This window comes from Macrobrachium nipponense, chromosome 46, assembly GCF_015104395.2.
Source record: "Macrobrachium nipponense isolate FS-2020 chromosome 46, ASM1510439v2, whole genome shotgun sequence".
Classification (NCBI taxonomy): domain Eukaryota; kingdom Metazoa; phylum Arthropoda; class Malacostraca; order Decapoda; family Palaemonidae; genus Macrobrachium; species Macrobrachium nipponense.
This window is the reverse complement of record NC_061106.1, coordinates 36,372,233-36,397,331: the sequence shown is the minus strand read 5'-3', so window position 1 is coordinate 36,397,331 and position 25,099 is coordinate 36,372,233. Positions and strand designations below refer to the sequence as shown.

Sequence of the window (25,099 nt, the reverse complement as noted above, 5' to 3'; positions counted from 1 at the left end):
CGCCCTTTAAAGAGTTATGCTGAGAGACCAAACAAATAAAATATTTGTTAGTCACCGATGCCGGACGGCGCGGCGATGATTCTCTTAATGCATAAGCTCAAAAGGCGAAAGTCAATTGCCTTCAAAGACCGAGGTCCCTGATGGCAAGAAAATCTCATAGACGTTGAATCTCAGCTTAAGGAGAAACAACACTATGTGACGTTGAAGACGAAGGGTAGGCAATGAATGCAAACCTACGTCTTCCAGCTGAATCGAGAGAAGGAATCTCAAGATTCTAAACCTGTGCTTACAAATGACTGAAAACGCTAACCGCCATTCATTGCTGTCCGTTGTGCAATGAAAGCGGGCGTTCTTCAGTAATGAAACACAGGGGAGAGCCGCTTGTAGAACTGCTTCTCATGGGCTGAACGTTGGAAGTAGAGCTGGCAGGTGTGGGAGTAGGCGATGTCTTTCAATACATCTGCTAATCCGGGGTGAACATGAACAATTGCACACCTCCGAATACAGGATATTTGAGGACAAACTCAGATTCCGCAAAAAATCATTCGCATTATCGAGATACGATGCAGCAAGAGACTATTACAGAATTCTGTTACCGTTGCGGTAAACAGAAAAGATGAGAAGTCGAATAGATATCTCTGTTTAAAATTCTCGCAATACCGAAGACGATGAATACTAGCGTCACAGCAGTAGATGGTCATTCATGTATGCGAGAATCCCCGTTAATCAGAGACTTAAGTCCGTGATTGTTGGGCAGAGATACGGTTGGTATTCAATCAAAGCAGGTGAGAAAGACATAACCAACCGTCCATCTCAAAGCGGCAGCTGGTACTGAAATGCCTCGGGCAATTCAATACGCAGTAGCTGTCGCTGACTCGTCATCCTGAGTTGCCAAGTAATCCTTTCCACGAAGGAATGCGTTCGGCTAGAACTACCGAGCATAAAAAGATATGCTCGAGCAATTATATTTATGCGAAACGAATTTCGGTAAATATAAAAGCTTAAATGGTGTTGTTGTGACAACACCATAAGTATATAAAATTGAAACTGGAAACTCCTGGGAGGTTGCAGGCAACCCCGAGTTGCAGTTCAATTAGAATACTTTTCGTCTAAGTCGCAATCCGTAGAATAACCAGGATATGCGCCTACCCCTCGGACCATTCGTAGTATATTTGTAGGATTCTGAACAACGATCTCCATCCTAAATTCTTTCCTTCAAGAAAACAAAATAAGGATTGGAGATCGACCACCTTCGGTCTCTATCAAAGAGAGTGAAGAAGTCTTCCTCGAAGGAAAAAGCTTCAATGGTGAACAGAAATATCTAAGACGATAGTTCAAGCCAAACTGGATATTCCCGTCCGTTCTTCTCTATTCCAGGTTGGTCGCCTATTGTGAGATAGTCTTCTTTCAGCAGCAGTCTCTTCCTAATGCTAGAAATTCCAGGAATTCGAGCATAGGCGAGGTTTCCCGATTATCGTGTAACATATCGGGGATTCTCGTCTCGCTCACTTTGGACCGTGGGTCTCGCCTAAGTGTTTGGAGATCGTAAGAAACTCTAACACTCTGAATGCCGCTAGCAAATTCCGTTTAGGAAATCTAAGCAGTCTGCGAAACCCCCACCGAATTCGTCAAACGATATCGGCTGGTGGTCCTCTCGATTCCCGTAGAAATCGAGAATGGGGCAGGATCCCTCCTCAACAACCGGGGCTTACGTCAGGTAGGACCCGAAGGTCCCCCCGGTAGCGCAATCCCCAGCGTGGAATCCTACAGAGAAATCTCTGTAGGATCCCTCCCCTTTCCCTCGTAAGCCGTAAGGAGAGAGGGAATGGGGGAGGAATTGGATACTCGCTCGCCTTCCCAGTGGAACTAGCAGTTGGAGAAGAAAAGGAGCAGCCATCGCCTTGCGGCGATGGCCTCTCAGAGTCTGGGAAAACGTATCGTCAGGAGAAAAAACGTTTTCCCTCCCGAGGAGGGTTACGAACTCTCACTGTAGGTAAGGGTCTGCCGCCACTGTGAAACGTCGTCTTGGGTGGGGCTGATCGACACCTGACAGGAGAGAGCCGATACCGTCCTCCGACTCATTCCAGTCCTCGTCGAGGTCGAAACCTCTCAGGAGGACCCGAAGGAGTATTTAAATACGGTGTCCGAAGACACGTAGAAACGCCGCTGTCGCAGTAGAGGAGGTGGAAGTAGCTTGATCGACCGGCCAGAACTGAGAGAGCCTTCTTGTCCGGAGACGAGAGACTCTGGTTCAAGACAGAATCGGCAAGCTCCGATCGCGGCAAACCCACCGTCGGTTTGGGTTCCCTCTGGGCGGGCCCCAAAAACGACTCGAGCAGAGACATGGGCTCTGCTGGTGGGAGCGGCGATCCTTCCCCCAGGTCGTTGTGCTGACGAATCAGTGCAATAACCTGGGCAAAGTTACTCTGAATCTCGGAAGTTACAGCGTCTTGAGGAGGTTAGGCCGACCATCCAGTCCCTCCAACAAGAGCAGCTCCCAAGACCCTCCTCCTTCAGAAGAAGGACCAGCAACAGATCCCTGACGGTTGCCTCCAATCACTTGCGCGTACGTCCTGGCTGGTCCTAAGACCATACCTGGCACGTGCGGCGTCGTGACGGGATCGTGAGCGGCGCATCTCTCACGATCACTCCTATATACCTCGCTCTTCCTGGCGTATGCCGAGGAAGTTGAAGGTATCGGAGAGACAGAATAGACGCTACCCCCTCCCCCCCCTGACGGTCGCCTCCAATCACTTGCGCGTACGTCCTGGTTGGTCCTAAGACCATACGTGGCACGTGCGGCGTCGTGACGGGATCGTGAGCGGCGCACCTCTCACGATCACTCCTAGCTACCTCGCTCTTCCCGTGTAGCCCGAGGAAGTTGAAGGTAGTGGAGAGACAGACCTGACGCTCCCCCCCCCCCCGCTCGCTGGCAGGACCAGCGTACGTGGGGGGCTGCAGCCGATACACCAACCCGCGGTGGGGATCGATCTGCAGGCCTGGCCGTGCCGCTCACCTGTGGCGAGCGGCTCGACTGAGCACGTCGACCCCGGTCCCGTGCGTCAGACGAGCTGCTGCTGGTCATCGTATCCGCCCGGTCCCTGTGGGAGCGGCAGTCAGGTGACCTGCAGAGCTCACTTTCGCGGTGAGACCGTGAGCGTCCTCGCGGCACGTTCAAAACCGCTGGTACCAGACCGGAGGCTGGTTTACCGTCGTCGAGGGGACCTGGGGGACCTCTTCCCAGCCTCAACCCGTGGCCGGTCAGAGACCGTCACGTCCACCCGAGGTACCGGCTGGTCGCTGCGAGAGCGGCCGCTGGCCTGGCGAGAGTCACCTGAGCGGCTCTCGACAGTCTTCTGCTCCGTGCCTCGGTCATGACGCTGAGCGAACTCAGGCGTCTTAACTTTGGCTGCACGGTCACCCGAAGGAGACCGTACACTCGGAACTTCTCGCGGACGAGAAACCGAGCCGGTACCTGGCTTAGCAGCAGAGCTGCCAAGACCAGGCGAGGGTGTACCAGCAGTAGCCAGCATACCCTTGGTCCCCGTCTTCTTCTTCTTCTCAGAAGGGGAGACGGGCCCCGTTCCCGAAGGAACAGGAGGACCAGCAGAAGAACCCCCCGTCACACAGGAGTGAGACGAGCCCTTCGAAGTTCCCGAAGGAGTCTTCTTAGGGGGAAAACCCGGTTACCATCTGGTCGCTGCAAGAGCGGCCGCTGGCCTGGCGAGAGTCACCTGAGCGGTTCTCGCCAGCCTTCTGCTCCGTGCCGTGGTCTTGGCGCCGAGCGAACTCTGGCGCCGAAACTTTGGCTGCACGGTCTCCCGAGGGAGAGCGTTACACTCGGGATCTCCCGCGAACACGAGAGACCGAGCCGGAACCTGGCGTAGCGGCATCGCCGCTAGCACCAGGCGAGGAAGTACCAGAGCTAACCGATACTCCTCTGGTCCCCGTCTATCTCTTCCTTACGGAAGGGGAGACGGGCCCCGCGTCCCGAAGAGCAGGAGGACCAGCAGAAGGACCCCCCGTCCCACCGAGGTGGGACGGGCCCTTAGAAGTTCCCGAAGGAGACTTCTTAGGGGGGAGAGGCAGCCTTCTTCTTCTTCTTCGGCTTATGGGCCTTAGAAGTCGAAGGGGAAGAGGCAGCAGCAGACGAAGACGAAGATGACACCTTCCTCTTCTTCGTCAGCTCACGCAGGACAGTCGTCAGGTCCTCCATCCAGGCCGGAGTCGGGCCTATTGCCGAAGCAACACGGCCCGACTGCACCTGTCCGGAAGGACCTGGGACTGGGGAAGACACACCATGGGCAGGACCAGCATGGACAGGCGCAGGAACCAGGAGCGACAGGAACAGCAACCAGCTCAGAGCGGCAGGAACAGCGGCAGCGGTAAACACAGAAGGGACAGCCAAGCCAGTAGCGGGAACCACATCAGCGACAGGTACGGCAGGCCCAGCCATCGCCTCGTAGAATCATCGGCAGCCAGCGGGAACCTGGTACTGGCGGCCGTTCTAGGGGCGAGCTGCTGGAACAGCGGAAAGTCTGGGGCAGGCAACACGAAGAAAACACCAGGCGGTGGCGGCATACCCCTCCTCGGTCACGGCGGCGACCGGCCCTAGAAGCGGCAGACGGCGTCACCGACACAGCATGGGGAGTGTAGACCAGCGGGGGAAGCAGCATAAGCGGCCGTGAAGGTTGTAGTGGAGACCACTCCAAGGTCACCGCCCCAGACCTCGCTAGACGCTGCAGCAGATCGTGGATGCTAGGCACGCCCTGCAGCCGCAGTGGTCCATACCTGTCCAAGGTCGTCTCCCACGGATGTAGCACCTGCGGGTAGCATAGACAGATTAGTAAGAGGGGTTCCCTCACGCACGGGGGGGGAGACATGCCCCACCCCGAACGCAAGGAAGACCCCAAATACAAAATACAACGAAGAAGCTGAGCGGGGGGCAGGAAGGAAGACGAAGAATCGGATACCAAGGGAGTCGCGGGAGAGCTTTCCGACGACTTCCTGGGCAAGACCTTCGCTTCCCCTACCCCCGCACAGCAGTGAAAAGTATATGAAAATGAAACAGAATACTGCCCTTGCGATTCACTTCATAGAACTTAAAGGGGAAAAGATCAAATCCCGGGTAAGAACGGAAACTTGATCCAAATAATATGATGCTATCATAAAATATATATGAAAATGAAACAGAATACTGCACTTGCGATTTCACTTTCACAGAAAATAATCGTAAGGATCAATTCCCGGGTAAGAGCGAAATTGATCCAAATTAAATTATGCAAATAAATAAATGAAAATGAAAAGAATACTGCATTGCGAATCCACTTTCATTGCATTTTATCATACAAAATAAAAGGTTGGTTCATAATTAAGTAATGAAAATGAAAACAGTGTACTTACAGTTTCATTTTCAAGTCAAACAAACCATTAGTAGAAAACACAATATAAACAAAGCATACGACGATGAAGCGGGCAGAGAGCGATGACGAACACGTCCTTCACACCCGCGGCCGAAAGCAAAAGTGATTCTTCACGCCCGCGCGCACGATCGGACAAGCAGTTAACTACCGTTCTCCCCTTGTTCGAAGCTTACGACCGTCCCAGCTGCCGCTAGTTACCTTCCTATTGTTAAAGGACTGAGGGTTTGTATTACGTATCGGAACAATTGTGCCCACTAATAATAATAATGATAATAATAGTAGTATTAGTAATGATAATAATAATAATAATAATAATAGCATTTTGGCAGTAAAGACAAGCAATAAGCGTACACAAGACATCTCAGTGGCAGGAAATAAGCAAGCTGTTAGTATATGCATGCAAAGCAATCAAAATAATAACAAAGCATTGGACATGAAAATAAAGCCAGGGTGTTGCTGTGTTTTTGTTATGCTTACGAGCTCGTACCAAGATGTCTAACCTATATGCACTCCAACTACACAAACTGGCAACGATCAGCATTGCCAGATACCGTACTTTCTAATCAATTGTTGTACAATAAGGCTTCAAAATGTACAATCATTAGAAAATCAACAATTCATTGAAAATGTCGTACATATGGACTAAAAAGTCGTACAAACTTGCTAATTAAATCAAAATGTTGTAAGTCGTACAGCACTAGGTCATACATCTGGCAGCACTGACAACGATCATACCGTAGTTTTATAATTCCTCGCCAACAGATGGCATTACCAGTAGGTCAGAGCACCGATCAGCTGATGTTTATAAACGCAAGTCACAGCATTTCAGAATAGATTGCTTTCATTTTTAAAGCACCGGTAATAATACAATAATACCAGCAATAAAATAAGAATGCATAGAGTTTAGGGTCGGTAAAAGTACTGAGCGTAAGCTGGGTTAGTGAGCATCAGAGAGATTGGCCTAGGCCTACGGGAGGTCTCAAACTTCACCTATGATGTATTACATGCAGGCTGATTTTTTGAGCCAAAATTTTGGAAAAAAAAAAAAAAAAAAAAAAAAAAAAAAAAGTGCGTCCTATATGCTGTCAAATATGGTAATTAAAAGTCCTTGGTGGTCCTTCATTCTGTATGTACCCTACTATTATTATTATTATGTATTATTATTATATTATTAGTATCAGGAAGTAAAAGCTTGATACTGCCAACTGTGTGGTGTCTGTGAAACTCCTCTCCTTTCCCTGTATGAAATATTGTGCAGACTGGAGTCAAGCAAGTTAAGGAACTCCTACAGTCTCTTCACAGCTAGAGAGCAAATAAAAATCAATAACACTGTAGTCCTGATAATTATTGTGAAGCTAATATTAATTGAATTAATTTGTGCTGCTAAAGTGATTGATTCCAGTTGACATAAGTCTAGGGTAAGTATCAGACCAGACCAACATACAAACCTGAATAAGCACTTCACTATGCAAACTGCAACCTAAAGTTGGAATCCAGTGAGACTAAAAATTGCAAAAAATAAAAAACAAACAAATAAATAATTAATAATATTTAATAATAATAATGCACTGGTTGAATGAGATCTGGAAATCAAACAGAATGAAACTGCATAAAAAACTAAGTCTGGAAATAGATTTGCTATTCAGACATGAATCTTGCTATGACTGAAATTACATTCAAGATTTTCTTTGTTTTAGAATAAGGCTTGAAAATGAATGTTAGGAGTCAGATGGCAGGAAAGTGTGTGAAATGATACTATATGAGAAATTACAATAGTTCAATATAAAAACAAAATAATTATATAAGGGAAATGGTGATGGTTTGGACATGTCCTAAGCACAACCCCTGATAGAAAAGTTTGTGACAAGTGTCAGCTGGGCTCCTTTGGGTACCAAAAGAATTAAGACTCCAAGCTGCTTGGAAGTGAACTCTAAGAGGAGAGGTGGAATTGAGAGGAGGCAAAAGGAAGATAGTTCACAGGAAAGCCATGAGTGGCAGAATTTCACAGTGACTCTGCATGACTGATTGATGAAAGCAATGACAATGAGTAGCTACACATGTATATTCTTACTTATTCAGAAGCCTAAGTCAGCAGTGAATAACCAATACTTGCCTGCCTCCTTCACTGAATGTGATTCATTTTCTGTTTTTTGCTTTTTCATGCGTTGTTTCCAATCCTCAATAGCTTCCTTATCAGCTTTATCTTCGTCAGCATCGAAGCCCAATAGACTTCCAAATCCTTGAATGTGAACTCCTGCAATAAGAAAATAGAATATAGATCACCCAAAATAAACAAAAACATAATCAGCACTAGCATGGACATTGAGAATAAGCTTCTTACAATGAGGTTTTATATACAGGCGGTCCCCGGGTTACGACGGTTCCGGCTTATGACGTTCCGAGGTTACGACGCTTTTTCTTAAATATTCAATGGAAAAATCCGTCCTGGGTTACGACGCTTGTTCCGAGGTTACGACGCTGACGCTTCCGACGCTCCGAGTTAACGACGCTTTTAAAAAACGCATACTATGATAAAAATCCTTTATAGTTTAGCACAGTATATTAATAAAAATAAGTTTCTGGTTAGATTACAACAAAAATTTTGAGGTTATGATGATTTTCGACACTTTTTATGTCGTATTTTTCTATGTTTTTTAGTGACGCCTCATATGCGGAACTAGTTTCCGAGCGAATGAATACATACTAGCTTGCGGTGTGCAAAGTTTACATATAACAGTCCAAAAGCGCACATAATGAAAAAATCATTGCTTGTTTCCAGTAATAATAACAAAACGAAGTTTCTGGTTAGATTACAACGCAAATTCCAAGTATCCCAAGAGAGACATTATCCAGTAATTTGATCAGAGAGAGAGAGAGAGAGAGAGAGAGAGAGAGAGAGAGAGAGAGAGAGAGGCGTCTTCCGACGCTCCGAGTTAAGGACAGAGAAGTGTTCGTTTCGTTAAACGGCCTCTGACTCATGCCAGTAAATGTTTTGTTGATACAAATAATATAAGCCTATTTAAAGATACGTTTACTTTAATTAGTCTATATGATACGTAAATACTGATCAACTGTTCTTGTAGCCCTCAAGATTTGGCAAAATCGAAGTATCCAAAGAGAGATATTATCCAGTACACTGGAACCTTGACATACGAATTTAATTTGTTCCGTAACCATCGTCGTATATCAAAACAGTTGTATCTCAAAGCATTTTTTCCCATTAAAAATAATGTAATATGTATTAATCCGTTCTAGCGCTATGAAACCACAACTAAACACAGCTAAATTACATATAATATACACAATTTATACACAAATAAACGAGTAATAACACACATAATGATAAAATAACATAGCAATGTGATAAATGATAATAAATGTTAATAAAATCAATTAAAAAAAAAGAAAGGAATTTTACTTACCACAACGAAAGATGACGTGAGGCCAGCAGGGGGAGGAGGTAGGGAAGGGTGGCAGGGAACGATTTGTTCTCTGTTCATTTGCGTATGTACACTAATAACTACGTAATAAACACAAATGAAATAACATTGCTAAACTAATTTTTATTTTTTATTTTTTAATCAGTTCGTAGTTTAGAAATAATGGTGATGCCTTTGGAAGGTTTTTATAGCTTCCTTCTGCTTGATGATCGTGGATATTGTAGAAGGATTTCGACCATACTCGTTTGCCAAATCGACGATACGAACGCCACGTTCATGCTTTGCTTTAATTTCATGTTTTGCTTCCATTGAAATCATTTTCTTGGGTTTTTTCTTATCACTTGCTTTGTCTTTAGCTTTGGGACCCATGGTTAATAATAAAATAGACAAAATAACACGAAAAATAGGCACAAATACAACGAACTAAACAACGACGTGTTAACATGCAGCACCAACAAACAAACGGACTGAACGCCATTTATCAGTCGCCTATACAACTAACACGCATCGCAAAATCGTATCTCAAATATTTTGTTGTATATCAAAGCTTATATTTTCGCAAATTTTCTGTTGTATCTCAAAACATTTGTATATTAGGGCAATCGTATGTCAAGGTTCCAGTGTAATTTGATCAGAGAGAGAGAGAGAGACACGCCTTGGCAACAATGGTCTCGGGGATTGACGTAACGTTTATTTTCTGAACAGATAGGACAGAGAAGTGTTCGTTTCATTAAACGGCCTCTGACTCATGGCAGGAAATGTTTTGTTGATACTAATATATAAGCCTATTTAAAGATACGTTTACTTTAATTAGTCTATATGATACGTAAATAGTAATCAGCTGTTCTTGTAGCCCTCAAGATTTGGCAAAATCACTCCAGGTTATACATAAAACTTCAAGAATGTAGTCACCAGAGGATTACAATAGTTTTTACCTTCAAGAACCAGCATTCTTTTATGTAAATAACTCCAGGTTGTACATAAAACTACAGGAAACAACATGTAGTGTAACCAAAGGATTACAAGTAAGGTTTTTATAACTTTTTATTAGTTTAAGACATATTTCCAAGCGTCGTTCCGGCTTACGACGATTTTCGGCTTACGACGCGTCTCAAGAACGGAACCCCTGTCGTAACCCGGGGACTACCTGTATATATACTCATCAAGGAATAACTAAAAATACTTACCACGCAATTACATAATATACGAGCCTTCCCTCCTCCCCACAGATGGACATCATGCCTCAAACAAATTGAAGATCTCTGCTGAGTTGTACCTAGCAGTCCCAAAAGTGGCGGGCCTTTGTCACCTACACAAGCGATGGTTGTGTCACCACGAAATTTGAATATTTGACTGCTGGGGTAGGAAGTTTACAGTACAGCTATGTAATTTTTTGGTAAGTCACTTATATAAAAGCAAAGTTATTATTTTGGAAATTAAAGCTTACCTAACTGCCAAAATCAGGCACAAAGGTTGCAGTAATGTAACAGTCCAATTTTTAACATATCTTTATGACACATATGACTTCATTAAATAACTTTTAATCTAAACCAACCTTCAAAACTATCGTTTTCCTCTTCTAAATCAGAAATCATTTCATCAAGCAGATCCTGATCTGGGATGGCATCCTTGGACATCCAAACCTTATAAACCTGAAAAATTAAGTCTTACGTACTTGGAAGTCTTTACCCAAAGCCAGAAATGCCCAAAGTTCCCTTATTTTTCTCTAAATAGAAGTTTCCTTTATTTAGTTATTTCTACCGTATCAGTTTGTTTCTTACTTTTCTTTAAATTTTCCTGATCTTATAAGATAATAGATTTAAAAACTGCTGTAGTTTTTCTAAAAAAAATATTTGTAATTATTGTATATATATATATTTTTTTTCATTTTCAATATTCAACATTATAAACCCAAACTCACTTTTTTCCCCTTGCTGGCATCACATTTTGTTTTCCTAACAAGCCATTATACTTTATTCAGCATTTAAATATTAAACATTGTAAAACAAAACTTCCATTTTTTCCCCTTGTTGGCATCATACTTTGTTTCTCTAACAGGCCATTATACTTTATTCAGCAAGTTTAACTTAGGTATCAAATTCCATCTTGATATTTGTTGTTACCCCTTCATTTGATTGCAAAAGATGTGCACCCATGAAATGTAATCCCTTAATTATCCAACCTAAGCTTGTCACAATGATAACATAAAACTAGATCCATACCTGTGCAACACATCCAGAACCGATAGGCTTTCTGTCATTGTCAAACTTGACAAACACTTTTCTCCAGTTGGGCCCAAAGGCTTTTCTCATTCGGTATTTTGTGAAGTCCCAGGAGTGTGGCTGGATACGTCTTTGAAGGCGGGAAAACTGACGACAACAGCTGTCGGGGAGCAAGTCATGGCGAGTTGACATCCACTGTCCAAATTTAATCATAATGGGACCAGAAATTTCTATAGCTGTAACACAAGAAAGTACACGAGCATTTTAAAATGATTCAGTACTACTGTGCTTAATGTTATACTACGCATAATGTATTTGTTGTTTAGAGATAAACCTTCCTAAATATATCATGTATAAGCAAAATATAAACTTTTCAAATAATCACATAATGTTTTGTAACTTGCCCCATGTTTACATCCATGTTTCATATGCTTAAGCAATGGGCTAACAGAGGCATTTGAAATACAATCAGTTTAACTTATTTCAAATGACTTTTTCAGAATATCACACCACATTAATTCATTGTTGGAAAGTAATTTACCATTACTAATCTTTTGCCTGATCTCAACCATTATCTCATGTCATAAAGTTCCAAAATGTTTTTGCAATGTTTGTGTATCACATGTGCAGATTATCTTGTGGCGATGCTTTTGTTTCCACATTAACTCCCAAGTTTTTAAATTTATTTCATGAATGTTCATCAACTTTCATAGTTTTTTATAGTACAGTACATTTATGTTATCTTTTAATTATCATTTCATAATTTTTTCTACAATGTTAATTTTTCAATCACAGAATGGTTTAATGCATACATTGTGCAATTACACTTCCTTTATCTTACTCTTCAGAGATATTAAGAGGATGAGACTATTCTCTCAGGAAACTAGTCTTGAGAAGAGAGAAGACACCAGGTCTTGTCCTCTACATACAAAGTTAGCCCACAGGTTGGCAACCATATTAATTGGGTCCAGACAAAGCTGCCAAGAAGGCCATACCTTCCTGGCCAAAGAGAGGTAGTTCATTAGTCCACTGACTGAGGAGTCCAACTGCAGAGGAATAGTCTCTGTGTTATATGGAATGCAAAATTTGGTTATGCGTCTGCAGGTGATCAACCTTCCTCATTAACCTTAGAAGAGGGGTCAGCTCTCACTCAAAGTCTGGTGGAACTTCTTCTTAAAGGGCTTCATGGACTTATCCCAACAAAAAGAATAGGAGGTAGAAGCTGAGGACAGTGTTGTGTTCCTTGGAAGGGTGCACACACAGCAGATTTAGGGATTTCAACTGAAGAGAGTCCAGCATGCACACTTGACTCGCTACTAGACAAGAATGAAAGTAGGTTCAGTGGTGTCAAAGGAGTATTCCCTATTGGCCACACTAGAAATCACTTTTTTAGCACTCTTCCTCTCATTCCCATACCTTTTCTCCACAAATAAAATCAATTTGCACACTCCTTACATGGATAGTCAAGACTGTAGGTCCTACCTGACAAAAAGAGCAATACCAGTAGGGATCCTCATACACAGAAAACATGAAGCACCCAAACACTCACTCATACCCCTCACACCTTTGTTGTTCACTCTCCTTATCCATGATAAAGAAGTAAACAAACACTCACAGAAGAAAGCAAATTCCAGCTTGGTAGTCTGCAGGAGAGCAGTAAGACATCCTCACTTGATGGTGGCTGAACAAAAGGTTCTTGGTGATGATAGGTAAGTCAACGTTTCCCCTGTTCATCCTCCTCTAACAAATCTACTACCTTGTTGTGAAGGTCTAATAACCAATTCCAGATCACATTAAAGAATATTCCTACATAAAAGCCATTGGTTCGTATTTCCATAAGAAACAAACTCTTATTACTAGCTGCATTCATACAGTCATCAAATATGAATACTTAATATAATATTTATTTTTTAAATACTTAACTCTCCATTATATAGCTTTTACTCCCACTGGGACGGAATTACAAGCTATATAATGAAGAGGTACTGTTCATTTAAAAAATATAACTTACTCAAAATAAATAATACTAACATTATACTCGCAATAAAAGTTCAGTAGCCAGGACTAAATAAAAGCAAATGCTTACCTCTCAACAAAAGTCCCCACCACAGTTCTGTGGGCGTCTCTCCCAAATAAGTGACTGGGTATAAAGTCATTATTGGAACGAAAGTAATCAACAGTCGGAATCCTCGGAGAAATAATCGTACAAATTCATAAACTTTGGCAAAAAACTGCACATGCGCCGGCTTGTTTTTTGACTCTTTGGTTTCTTTAGGAATTTCTATTGGCAAAGTCTTCACTTCGGCCTGTGGACTTTCCCTGAAGAATATTGCTGGCATAAAAAGACCTGATCCTAATGCTACTCTCACCAAATGGTTAGGTTTCACAAAGAAGCAACGAAAAGTTCTCTGCAAAGTCCTAATCACATCTTTATATGTGAAATACTGACAGCTATTGTAAAAAGCTACCCTCTGTGAATGCAACACTGATACTTGTCTTCTATATCCAACATAAGAATATCCTTTCTTAACACTATTTTTCACACATTTTTGTGACACGGTTTTCAAACTAAATGGCACTTCCTTTTTTATAAAGAAAATATTTTTAATTTCCAAAATCTGTCTTTGGGTGGTCTTCTTCAGTACAGACAACTCACTGCTAGGTGGCTTTACATACAGCAAAGCATTGTTCTTTGTAAAAATCCAAGACCTTGGTAGAAGGAATCGCTGTAACATTCTGCACTCCTGAAGGCCTGAAAAATATAATTTGAAATGAAAGTTTTAGTAGAAATACATTCCATATACGTAGTACACTACTACAGGCTAACTAGGAGATATGGGTGAACAGACTGAGCACTAGTGCATATCTATGTGAAAACAAGCAAGCAATAGACAAAAGAAAAGCATGACCTTTCTTGCTAGGAAGAGCTCTTGACTGATGCTCATGGCAGCAAATTCAAGTACTGTTTCGGGAAAGTGGCCAGGTTATGGGATTGGTGGCTGCTATGTCGCCGCTCGGTCATTTACCCTTGTACCCTGAGGGGGCATGTCCCTAGGTTACATCCAGATTGAATGCACTTTAGATGTGTCAGAAACATTGACATGTCTTCCTTATACCTTTTCAGAAAGGGTGAACACCTCAACACTAGGTTAAATGAATCAGCCTACCTAGCCTATAGGATAAACGACAGAGGGGCGACATAGCGACCACCAATCCCGGAACACGGCCAACTGCCCGAAAAAGTACTTGAATTTGCTGCTGTGAGCATCAGTCAAGAGTTGTGGCGCATCCTGGCAGCACACAGAGACCTCTACGGAATACCTAGTAATGGCATAGGTGATTCAAGCACTTGGTATTTCTACAGAAGCAGTCTGCACGGACTGCAAGGAATGTAACCGCGGATACGGCATCCACTAGGGATTGGGGGCCGTCTCATGTATTTCGCCGTGTTTAGTATTGGTCCCTGGGGGTTTAATTACAGTCGTCCGAATAAATATTACTTAAAATTCTTGTTCAGTAGGTAAAACTGCATAGAAAAACCGCAACTGCCATAGTATAGGCCGCCACGGATAAGTAACCTAGATCTACCAAGCACTTTTTCGAGAAGTGGCCACATTCTGAGATAGGTGGCCGCTATGTCACCGTTCTGTCAATTACCCTATAGATGTTCAATGTCTAGCCCACGCTCACATTTGAAAATAAATTATACAACAATGCAATGAAAAAGAAAAAATACTTTTAGGCTACTGGCTCATCAAGTTAATGTATTAGTTAATACATAATAAATGAAGTCGGCCTTGTCTTGAAAGTGTCTCAATCTTCGTAGGATGAAGGGTAAATTAGATTTTATTATGACCAGATTTAAGAAACCAGAATTAGGTAAGTAGGTAGACAGCCTAGGTAGGCTAAGAAATGGAGATTAACTGTAGCTGGATTAGGGTAAAACACTGCTGGACGACCACTGATCGGGAAAAAAGGCCACTTTTTCACTCAACATTTAGGTAAATACGTAATAACTCTGCGTCGGGTATTTCTTTGGAAATTGCAGTTTCCTATAGTATTCTGGTTGCTTATCAAGAATTTACCATTATTTTTGGGTGGTCGACTGTAATTAGCTAGCTAACCCCCAGGGGCCAGTACTAAACATGGCAAAATACATTGGACGCCCCAATCCCTAGTGGATGTCATATTCGTGGTTACGTTCCTTGCAGTCCATGCGGAGCTATTCTTTAGAATTACTGAAACAACAATAGGCTAAAATTCAATAATTAAGCATACCTAGTATAGCCTAGTACCATTCAAAAGATTGAAGTTTCGTCAACAAAATGCGATATACCTAGCCTAGTACCTAGCCTACTAGCTATAGGTACTAGGTATGAAACCGTCATATGAAGTAAAACTAAGCATGTAAAGTTACCTACCTACCTATACTCTGTTTTTTTCCATCTGTCCACCCGCCTGTGGTGTGTGCGTATGGTAACACTGTGTCCCGGGCTTTAGCTACCTAGATAGTTACATTCAGTTTACACTCAACAACAATAGCCTAATACCTAATATCCTATTTCAAATATTAACGGTGTAACTTGCATTTAGTAAATTACCTTAGGTAGGCTATTAGGTAGAACAGTTTTCAGTTGCAAATATGCACCCAGATAGGTATCCTTTTATTTACCTAGGCTAAAACTTACACATAGCGTAAATATTCAAAGCCCGGGACGCAGTGTTACCATGCGAAGACACCACAAGTGGATGGACAGATGGTAAAAAACAGTAGCTAGCTACCTAGTTAGGTATCTAGGCTAGGTAGTACCTACTAGGTAGGTACTTAGGCTATTACCTAGTATACTAATATACCTAGTAGTAGCTATCCAAGTGTCAGGAAAAAGTTTGGCGACGTAGTTACTAGGTACCTAATACCTACTACTACTACTAGGCTAGGTAGGTAGGTATACCTACCTAGCTAATAGCCATGTTCGTAGTCTTTTTCGCTTCATTACCTAGGCTAGGGATGGGTCTAATGAGTCGTCTTACGCTACCTTAGGCCTAGGTAGCTACTGGCTTAAGCTAAAAACAGACTACCCTAATCTAACTTAAAAATGATTGTTTGTATGGGGTTTTTACGTTGCTCACTAAAAATGATTGTTTGTATGGTGTTTTTACGTTGCTCACTAACTTAAAAATGACTACTGGAATGTGCTTAGCCTAGTGGAAAAGACGCACTTTTTCTCGCCTCTTTTCTTCAATCCCAAAGACAGAAAACTATCAACTGACCTTCACTAACTGATAACAAATCGTTGTCACCTTGTCTCCTCTTTAACTGGCCATTAGTTTAACTCTACCCATGGACATGGAGTGTATGTATCACTATCATCTAACCTACATAGATAAAGAGCCACAACGACTGTCAAATGTTTAATCTCTGTGTCGGCTCCTCGTCCTCGGAAACGAGCCGCCTTAACCCTGAGACGTTATGATGGTCTTCGGAATAAATTTGATTTGGGATCGTTTAAACAAGAAAAGCTATTTGCTCTCTTTTAGTACCATCGCTATTTGTATTGCGACAGGTGTTGCCCTATATTACATACGTTTAAGTCTAAAGAGGGTGGTATGGTGTCGTAGACAGGAATGTCAGTAGGTCGTAGTAGTGGTGGTAGTAGTAAAGCAGTAGTAGTAGTAGGTTGAATATTGCCTTTGAAACGGCTCCCTCGCTTCTTTTATTCCTCCTTTTTTTGTGTTTGTTTGAGCTTCTTCTCTCTGAAATACCACATTTCTTTTATAAAATCTTTCCCATTCTCCACTTCCTCCCTCGGTAGAACTACCAATAAGAGTATATTTGCTACTAATTCTTCTTTATTTTCTTGCTGTGGTTGCTGCATAAAGCTATATCTATTTCTAATCTCATTGTATGCTGGACAGTAAAGTAAGAAATGTTCTAAATTTTCATTTTGTTCCTCACAGTATAAACATTTTGTATCTTCTCCTTTTATCCTTTTTCTGTCATTTAATCCTAGTATATCATAGTCTGGCCCTACTGATCAGCATTGTTTTTTCAGTGTTGTCATACCAGATTTCTTCTCTTATGTTTTCTTTATATTTTCTGTAGATTCTTAACGTTGACTTTTCATTCATTTCTTTCTGCCATGTTTTTCTGTCCCAATTGTTTATTATTTCTCTTAAGTGTTTATCTTTAACTGGTTCAATTTTAATTAAGTTTCTGTTTAGTTCTTTCATATACTCTTTTACTTGCATTATCCAAGGGTTTTTTTTTTTCATACTGATCCATTGTTATCTCATATAGGAGCCTATTTCCACCACTCTTCAGTGTGTGTTTCAGGTAGAATAGTTTATGCTTGATATCTCTAGAGTGGCAGGAAGAGGCCCCTATTTCAGATCTTAACGCACAACTTGCTGTGTAACTTGGCGCTTTCAAAATTGCTCTATATACTTTATTGTCTATCTTCTGAAATTCATTTATTGTTTTCCTGTCAAGTTTCATGACTTCCATTGCATACATGAATGAAGGCATCGCTAGTCCTTTCTAGTACAATTTTCCTATTTTTACTCTGCTCCAGCTTTTATTGATGACTGCATTAGCCATATTTGCCATCTGCTTTGCTTTAATTTGGGCCCTATTTATCTGTTTTCTGAAGCAGTCTTTCATGTTGTATTTAATATTCTTAACTATTTTTATTCCTTCTATGTGCTCCTTATTCTCCACATCATCGATACTGTACCAGTCGTTGTATATCATATGTTACTTTTGTCCTTGTTTATGTTTAGGCCACATTCACTTGCGATTTCCATAAGGGTTTTTATTGATTTTATTATTTCTTCTAGTGTGTGCCCTAGTATTAATCCGTCTTCTGCATATAATAGTCCCACTATCCTTATTACTTCATTTCTAAAACCTTCTGTTGTATTTTCAAACTTTTCTATTATCAGGTACGTTATTAATAGAAAGAATATGGTTGAGCCATTGCATCCCTGTCTTATTCCATTAGTTACATTTAGTTCTTTTTGTTCTACATTGTTAAGGCATATGCTTGTTACATCATTTGTATATATCTTTGCAACTGCATTTATTACTTCTGCATGTAGCCTATTTCATCATGACCTCAATGAGTTTTTTCTATTAACTGAGTCAAATGCTTTTTGGAAGTCTATTGATACTACAAATAATGGGTCCTTTCTTCTGTACGTTTCTTGTATGCAGTATTGTAAGATATATGAATTATCGATTCCTCTTCTTTGTGCGGTAAAGCCTGATTGCAGTTCATTCATTTTTCCTATATTTCTATGTTTTTCTATTTTGGTTCTCAGGATCCACATGAAAATTTTATATGATGTATTTGTTAGAGCAAAATGCCTTAGATCTTTGACTGTGGGGTTTTTGTTTTTTGGGAGTAAGTGTTGTTTTTTACTTAAACCAGCTTTTCTGCGCTTTCCTGCCCTTCATCATGCTGTTTAAACATTCTGCCAATTCTTTTTATGAAGGTTGTTACTTTGTAAGAGTAGTTTGAACAGAACTGGCTTCATTCCATCTGGCCCTGGTGCTTTGTCTTAATTTTCTCAATTTGATTTTTTACATCTTCTTCTGTTATGTTGATTTCTTCCATGGGTCTAATCTCTGTCTCTGTTTGGTCATACACTCCATGCATATGTTCTCTTAAAGATATATGGCATTTCATCTGCTGTCCTAATCTTTTCACTATTTCTTCCATGTCATGTTTGTACTGTTCTTTCTTGCTTTCATTCTATATCTCTCCTATTTTGTTTTCTTCTTTTTGGTATATTGTTTCCCAGAATTTTACCAGCTCTTTCCCTAGGGTTTCGTCCTTCATCTCTTGCTTATTTTCATCGAATATTCTTATCCATTCTTTTTCTGATGTGGTCTTTCCTCTCAGCATGTCTATATATTCCCAGATTTTCCTGTGTCTGTTTTTATCATTCATTATCTCATTTCTAATCTTTTCTTCGTATTCTTCATATGCTTTCTTTATTATTATCTGTACTTTTTGTTTTTGTTTAAGATATGCTTCTTCATAGTATCTTTTTTCTTCTATTCTTGTGGCTTTCCTTTTTAATTTGTTATATATCCTTCTTTGGCTTATTTCTTTGGTGACCCATACTGGTTCTATTTCTTCTTGCTTTCCTGTCTTTAACCTTCTTTTGATTATCTTCTCTAGGTTATTTGTTTTTGCTTCACTCATTGTTTCTTCCAACTGGGTTAGATCTCCTTTTCTGTCTTGTTGGTTTACTTTATACTCTATATATTCAAGGTATTTCCTGGTAGACTCTTCTGTAACTTTCAAATATTTGATTTCTTTTGTTTCATTTCTAAATGTTTTCCTTACTTTAGTGTTCATTTTGAATTGGACCTTTATGAGGTGATGGTCTGATAGGTCATATTCATATTTTCCCTTATCTATCTACATACATTCATAGTTTTTATACATATTTTGGTTGACTAGGGCAAAGTCTATAGCACTGTTCTGATCTCCTCTACTCCAGGTTATCTCTCCTTTGCAGCTGGGATCTCCATTTAATAGCGTTAGGTCATATTTTTCCATTAGGTCCATAGCATATTTTCTATTTTGGTCAAGTTCTTGTGTCCCTATGAAACCTAAATACCCATTGAAATCCCCAAGGACTATCACAGGCAGGTCTGTGGATTTTTCTATGGCTACATGTAAGGCGCTAATTATTCGTTTATTTCTTTCTTTATCACTAGTTGCCTAAATTACTGAATTATGCAGATTCGTGGGGTTGGGGGTAATTTTGTCATACAGGGTATTTCTCGATGGTCCTTATCAACTCCAGTTCCAATGTTCTAATTACAAAATCGTAGTCCTCCATCACAACTACACTTTTCAGTTTTTAAGGGTTGAATAAGATGCCGATTCTTATGTTTCACTACTGATGATACATTTGTTTTATATGACAACAATAATGATGATCTGTCAACACACGTGGTTGTTTGAGAGTCTTTCTTTTTGAATGGGCATCCTGCAGGTTTGATGCTGTGTAGAATATAGCAGTCACCCAGTAGGACATTGTTTTAATACCGGCAAGCAATTGTTTTGTGACGTCATTAATTACCAAAATGACAGTTTTACTATGGATGTTATCGTGAAGAACTCGATTTGTACAGACCACAGCAAGCATTATTTATATGTACTTGGAAAGAACATGTGACACTTAAGATAGTCTATTATTGAAATGTCCAAGTCACGCTAGCGACCTCAAGGTACGGTCACGTTCATACAAAACAAAAAAAGCAAGGTAGTAGATTATTCTGCTACTATCAACCGCTTCAAACATGTATTAGTAGATGCCTTTCCAATGCCAGATATTGACATCTTATGTAAACTCTCCCAATAAAAGCTTTTCTCTACAATTGACCTAGAGTAAGGGGCAATTATGCCAGTGCCCAATACATTAGGACAGGATGGTTCACTGCAATTGAAGCACACTGCAAACTTGAGAACCCCTTTAGTCACTGCCTACAATGAAATTGAGGATTGAATAAAAAATCATTGCATACTCTGTGATAGAGAGAATTGGCAGTTAGTAACACTGGCCAGAAACTAAAATGGAAAGGATAGAAAATTAATACTTGCAGAGCGGGTTACATAAATGAAAGTGCCCTAGATATGATTGTTCATGCGGCGAGGCATCCAAAATAAATTGCAGGCCTGTCAATAACCTGTCTAATCTCTTGAAATGGCCAGTAGTGGCACAACTCACACCCTTACCTAGTAGATAGGCTACTACTATAGTCTGTACCAAAATTAAAAGCTACAGTGTATGCTGTTGAACCATTTTAATTTTCCATTTATTTTCTTTTACTTTGCAAGGTAATTCACATTATTTATACCTTATAGAGAGAGAGAAAGAGAGAGAGAGAGAGAGAGAGAGAGATTTTCCACCAATGATGGCAATCCTTCTGCTAAAAAAATTGGGGATTTCTGGATAAGATCTGTTACCAGCATGGCAGAATCCCTGCTAGACAAAGTCTACAGTCTTGAAACACTGAAAACCATGAATGTGGGCATATTAGGTGAGGGGACTATGATGAATCAGTTTTGCAGGGGCTTATTCCATATCTCATTAAAAATATTAGATGCACCTCAAAACTCCTCAAAATAAAAATCTGCTAATTGGTTAAAGAGCCCTACATACAGGTTAGGTACCTTCTGCATAAAGTAATAGCTCTTACTTTTATTAAATATAAATATAAGATAACTTAACATTTGAAAAAAAAAAATTAAACTGGCAATAATTCTAATCAGCAGATCCTTCCATCTGTTTGCAGTAGATGGAAAGAAGAGCTCAAACTGCAATAACCAGATGTAATATCAATCAAATCCGCAAATTAAATGAAATACACGAGCATGAATTAAAACATAGTTGTACTTTTCTTTTTTATTTCTAACAACTGCTTGAAAATTTTGTTTTAGCATTTACAAAAACACTAACCTTACAAAAGATTGTGTAATGATTATACATGGTTCCTTTAATTAAATACTGTACGTACTAAGTCACATTATAGCATAAAATGAGGCATAAGGCTGAAAAAAGATAAAATAAACCCAATATATTTTATCCTCTTGTTACAATCCATTATTCTCACTTATTCACTTTATTAGGTTTACTGCAAACCTTGTATTAAACTGAATAGTTTCAACTCCCCTAAATAATACAATAAATGCCCATAATTATCATATACGGTATATGACAAAGCTACACACAAAAGCTAGGCATGATAAAGAGAAACTGGTCTCACAAAACTCCATTTGCTTTAGCAACTTCAACAAGAATAGTATCCATTTAATGGTAACACTGAAATTGACAACCAATATTTGCTACTTAATAGCATCACAATCTAGGGATGAAAACACTGCAACTTATCAAAAAAAGCTAACCTTCATTACAATAAAGTATTTGTTGTGCTAATCATGACTGTGTGATCCCCAAAGAAATATTTTGAGTGACAATAATATTAGATGTGAGTAACGCTTTGATTATTGAGTGAAAACATTACAAATTAATGCCCATTAGTGAAAATTACGGAAAATAGTCATAATTATGAAATATTTGTGACTTTACAACATAGCACTAAAAGTTCCTGAAGTATCTGAAAACTTGATTACAGAGTATATAAAAATCTTTCATTTATGACCAAAACATTAAGAATGATGTACACACAATTTCCAGAAAATTCATATAGCCATTAACATGGAATATGAAACACACCATATCACATAATATATTGAAATATATGTACAGCATCACACGAGCTTTCAAAAACTCAGTTGGTTTTCTGTACCAACTGGAAACAAAAAACAATACTCTACAAATACCTGCATTCTCTGTTCAAAAGCTTCTAGACAAATATAAATAAGAAAAATCATTACATAAATACAATGATCCATTCTGAAATAGTAGAACTGTATTAGCAAAAAAATTCCTAATAAAACTAACCTTTGCAAAACAAATTCACAGCTTCAAATTAGGTATCAAACTCATTCTGTATGATTTAAATAAAGAAAATCACCCACACATAACTGATTTACACATAAATATAACAAAACTGTACAAATCTCCTAATTTACTGATGCGATCAGTATCCACGAAGCCCATTATAAACTTTTCCTATGGATTCTTGGTTTAATATTTTCTTGAGGCCTGAAAATAAAAAAACAAAATTAATTCTGACTTTCATCTGTTTACAGTAAAAGTTAGCAACACTTTCTTTCCAGCATTCTTTGCCCTCGGAGATTTTAAGGGGACCAGACTTCACCTATGGTAAAACAGTTCTGGCTTATCACATATATGAGCTTAAAGATTATCTTTCACTACTTGCTCAATTTATTTCAAGACATAACACTGTTTCTGATCTTATTTAGAAGCTGGATAAATTATTTTATTGTACTAGTACCTTTACAGACAACATAATACGTATCTGTATAGTCTGAATGGTGTGTGGAAGAGGCATGTTGAAGTTGCACAAAGTAAAATTCCTTTCTTCTGATACTATATACAGTAAAACCCTGTATAACCACTCAAAATCAGCTGAGGCTAGGTTATTATATAGAACAGTTTGTTATATAGCAAATCTTTTCTCATTCCACCATAATTAAACTATCTTTTCTCAAAAGTCATAAAATCATGTCACACTGTTTTACCTGAAAGGGGGGTCCTAAAACTCATCTAAGGCAAACCACACACCGACCACTTAGCAGAAAACAACATTCTTAAATTACTTACTATAAATCAAATTTTTTTAGTATAATAGGGGTCATGGTGTCATTTTGAAGCTAAACACTCTGTACTTTACTGTCACAGGTTCCATAATTTAAGACAAAAAAATTATGTCCAAGTGTCATTTTGAAGCTAAACACTTTGTACTTTACTGCCACAGGTTCCATAATTTAAGACAAAAAAATTATGTCCAAGTGATAAGCTGTAGTTACCAGAAAATTTTCTTATTTCCTACAAATGTCGTTTGCAGTCATTAGAATCTCAGAGGGATAAATATGTGCAGCCATGAACTGTTTCTCTTTACTGATTTAAGAATAATTTGTATATGGTGTAAAGGTCTGGGGGGTGGAATGGCTCACTGGTAGGGCAATGCACTGGCATTCAAAAGGCCTGAAGTTCAATACCTATATGTGCTGCTAGATGTCACCCAGCAATCAATGAGAACTGCCTCTCAGCTGGTAGCCTAGTAAGCATCTCTCTCTAGTACAAGAGCTGATGGTATAGGTGTGACCTTGACTAGGCATGGGTTTGATACGAGTATGTTAACAGTGTAATTTTTCTATCCTGATTCATGTACATTTTATCTGTGGTTTCTTGATAATGTCTTCCAACATGCAGCACTCCTATTCTTATATGAATTTCCACTTATGTAACAAAAAGCGAGGCAGATGTATTTATTTTTCTGAACTGTTATACATCATCATAATGACTGCACATTTTTAAGCGGCAAACAAATGTGCCTTCAACTTAACTAGCAGAGAAAATTGAACTAACAATGCTGCTAATACAGCATGTGGCAAAAAAAAACAGGCTAAGAGAAAAGGACATAAATAATAATTCGTAATTTGTATCAAAAATAAAATATCAGACTTGCCTTTGGTTACACTATTTTCACAAAGTTTTTTGGACAGCAATTTCAAACCTATACTTCAACCATGCAAGATTCACAAAACTCAACTTACTTTCTTTATCTTCATTATTGAATTCACCTTTGGGGAATTCAACATCAAAAGTGATATATAGTGTTCCAAAGAGGTTGTTATTATTATAATTAGGCATTCCCTCGCCCTTCTTCCGAATGCGAGCCCCAGGCCATGTGGGTTTTTCACGAACTACATGTACCTGCAACAAAAATATTAAAATTATTTTTTTTATAATATAACCCAATCTAATAATCAGTTTACATTTATACATTATGGTGAATGACTGCAGTAGGGTCATGTACTTACATCTCAAGAATATATGTACTATATATTTAAGCAACCAGTATAATTTCCTAACCTGTCTAAAAACATGTGACTAGTTCTATGGCTACAGTTAGTTTCACTGATCATGATTAATCAGCTGTCAACTTCCAGATACAGCCTACTAGTAACTTGCAATATTATGCAACTAAGGTGCTTGACATTACTGCAAAATGAAGGGAAATGAAAATAAACTTGCAGCTTTCTCTTCACTGGCAATGAAAAAGAATTTCAGCTGGGCAACTTTCAGTAAAAAATAACTGTACATTTAGTATACATTACCTCGCCTGTTTCAATTTAAGAAATATAAAAAAGATTTAAAAAGAGGTAAAATTTTTACACTACAAAGACAGTGATTTCATACAAGCCCATAAACAATAAAACATATAACAGCACTAATTTGCTGTTTATTATGTTCCCAAATCAAGCCACTCACCTTAATAAAATGTAATAAATGTTCCTATAATAAGGAAAAACATAAAATATTCAAGGTTTTCTACCTTATG

At 39.5% G+C, this 25,099-nt stretch overlaps 2 protein-coding genes across 2 annotated transcripts in view; both read right to left on the bottom strand.

Annotated features, from left to right (window-relative positions):
• Nucleotides 1-16,531, bottom strand: part of LOC135214695 (uncharacterized aarF domain-containing protein kinase 2-like) — a 93,627-nt gene extending 77,096 nt beyond the window's left edge. The window contains exons 1-6 of the mRNA XM_064249028.1: nucleotides 16,357-16,531; nucleotides 13,172-13,837; nucleotides 11,086-11,321; nucleotides 10,419-10,515; nucleotides 7,502-7,677; nucleotides 6,872-6,925 (exon numbers count right to left, since the gene is read on the bottom strand). Of these exons, the coding sequence (XP_064105098.1) occupies nucleotides 6,872-6,925; nucleotides 7,502-7,677; nucleotides 10,419-10,515; nucleotides 11,086-11,321; nucleotides 13,172-13,820 (1,212 nt within the window). The 5' untranslated portion in view covers nucleotides 13,821-13,837; nucleotides 16,357-16,531. The remainder of the gene's footprint in view (nucleotides 1-6,871; nucleotides 6,926-7,501; nucleotides 7,678-10,418; nucleotides 10,516-11,085; nucleotides 11,322-13,171; nucleotides 13,838-16,356) is intronic.
• A 4,964-nt stretch (nucleotides 16,532-21,495) lies between these two features.
• Nucleotides 21,496-25,099, bottom strand: part of LOC135214909 (dnaJ homolog shv-like) — a 67,953-nt gene continuing 64,349 nt past the window's right edge. The window contains exons 7-8 of the mRNA XM_064249376.1: nucleotides 24,312-24,471; nucleotides 21,496-22,773 (exon numbers count right to left, since the gene is read on the bottom strand). Coding sequence (XP_064105446.1) covers nucleotides 22,709-22,773; nucleotides 24,312-24,471 — 225 coding nt within the window. The 3' untranslated portion in view covers nucleotides 21,496-22,708. The remainder of the gene's footprint in view (nucleotides 22,774-24,311; nucleotides 24,472-25,099) is intronic.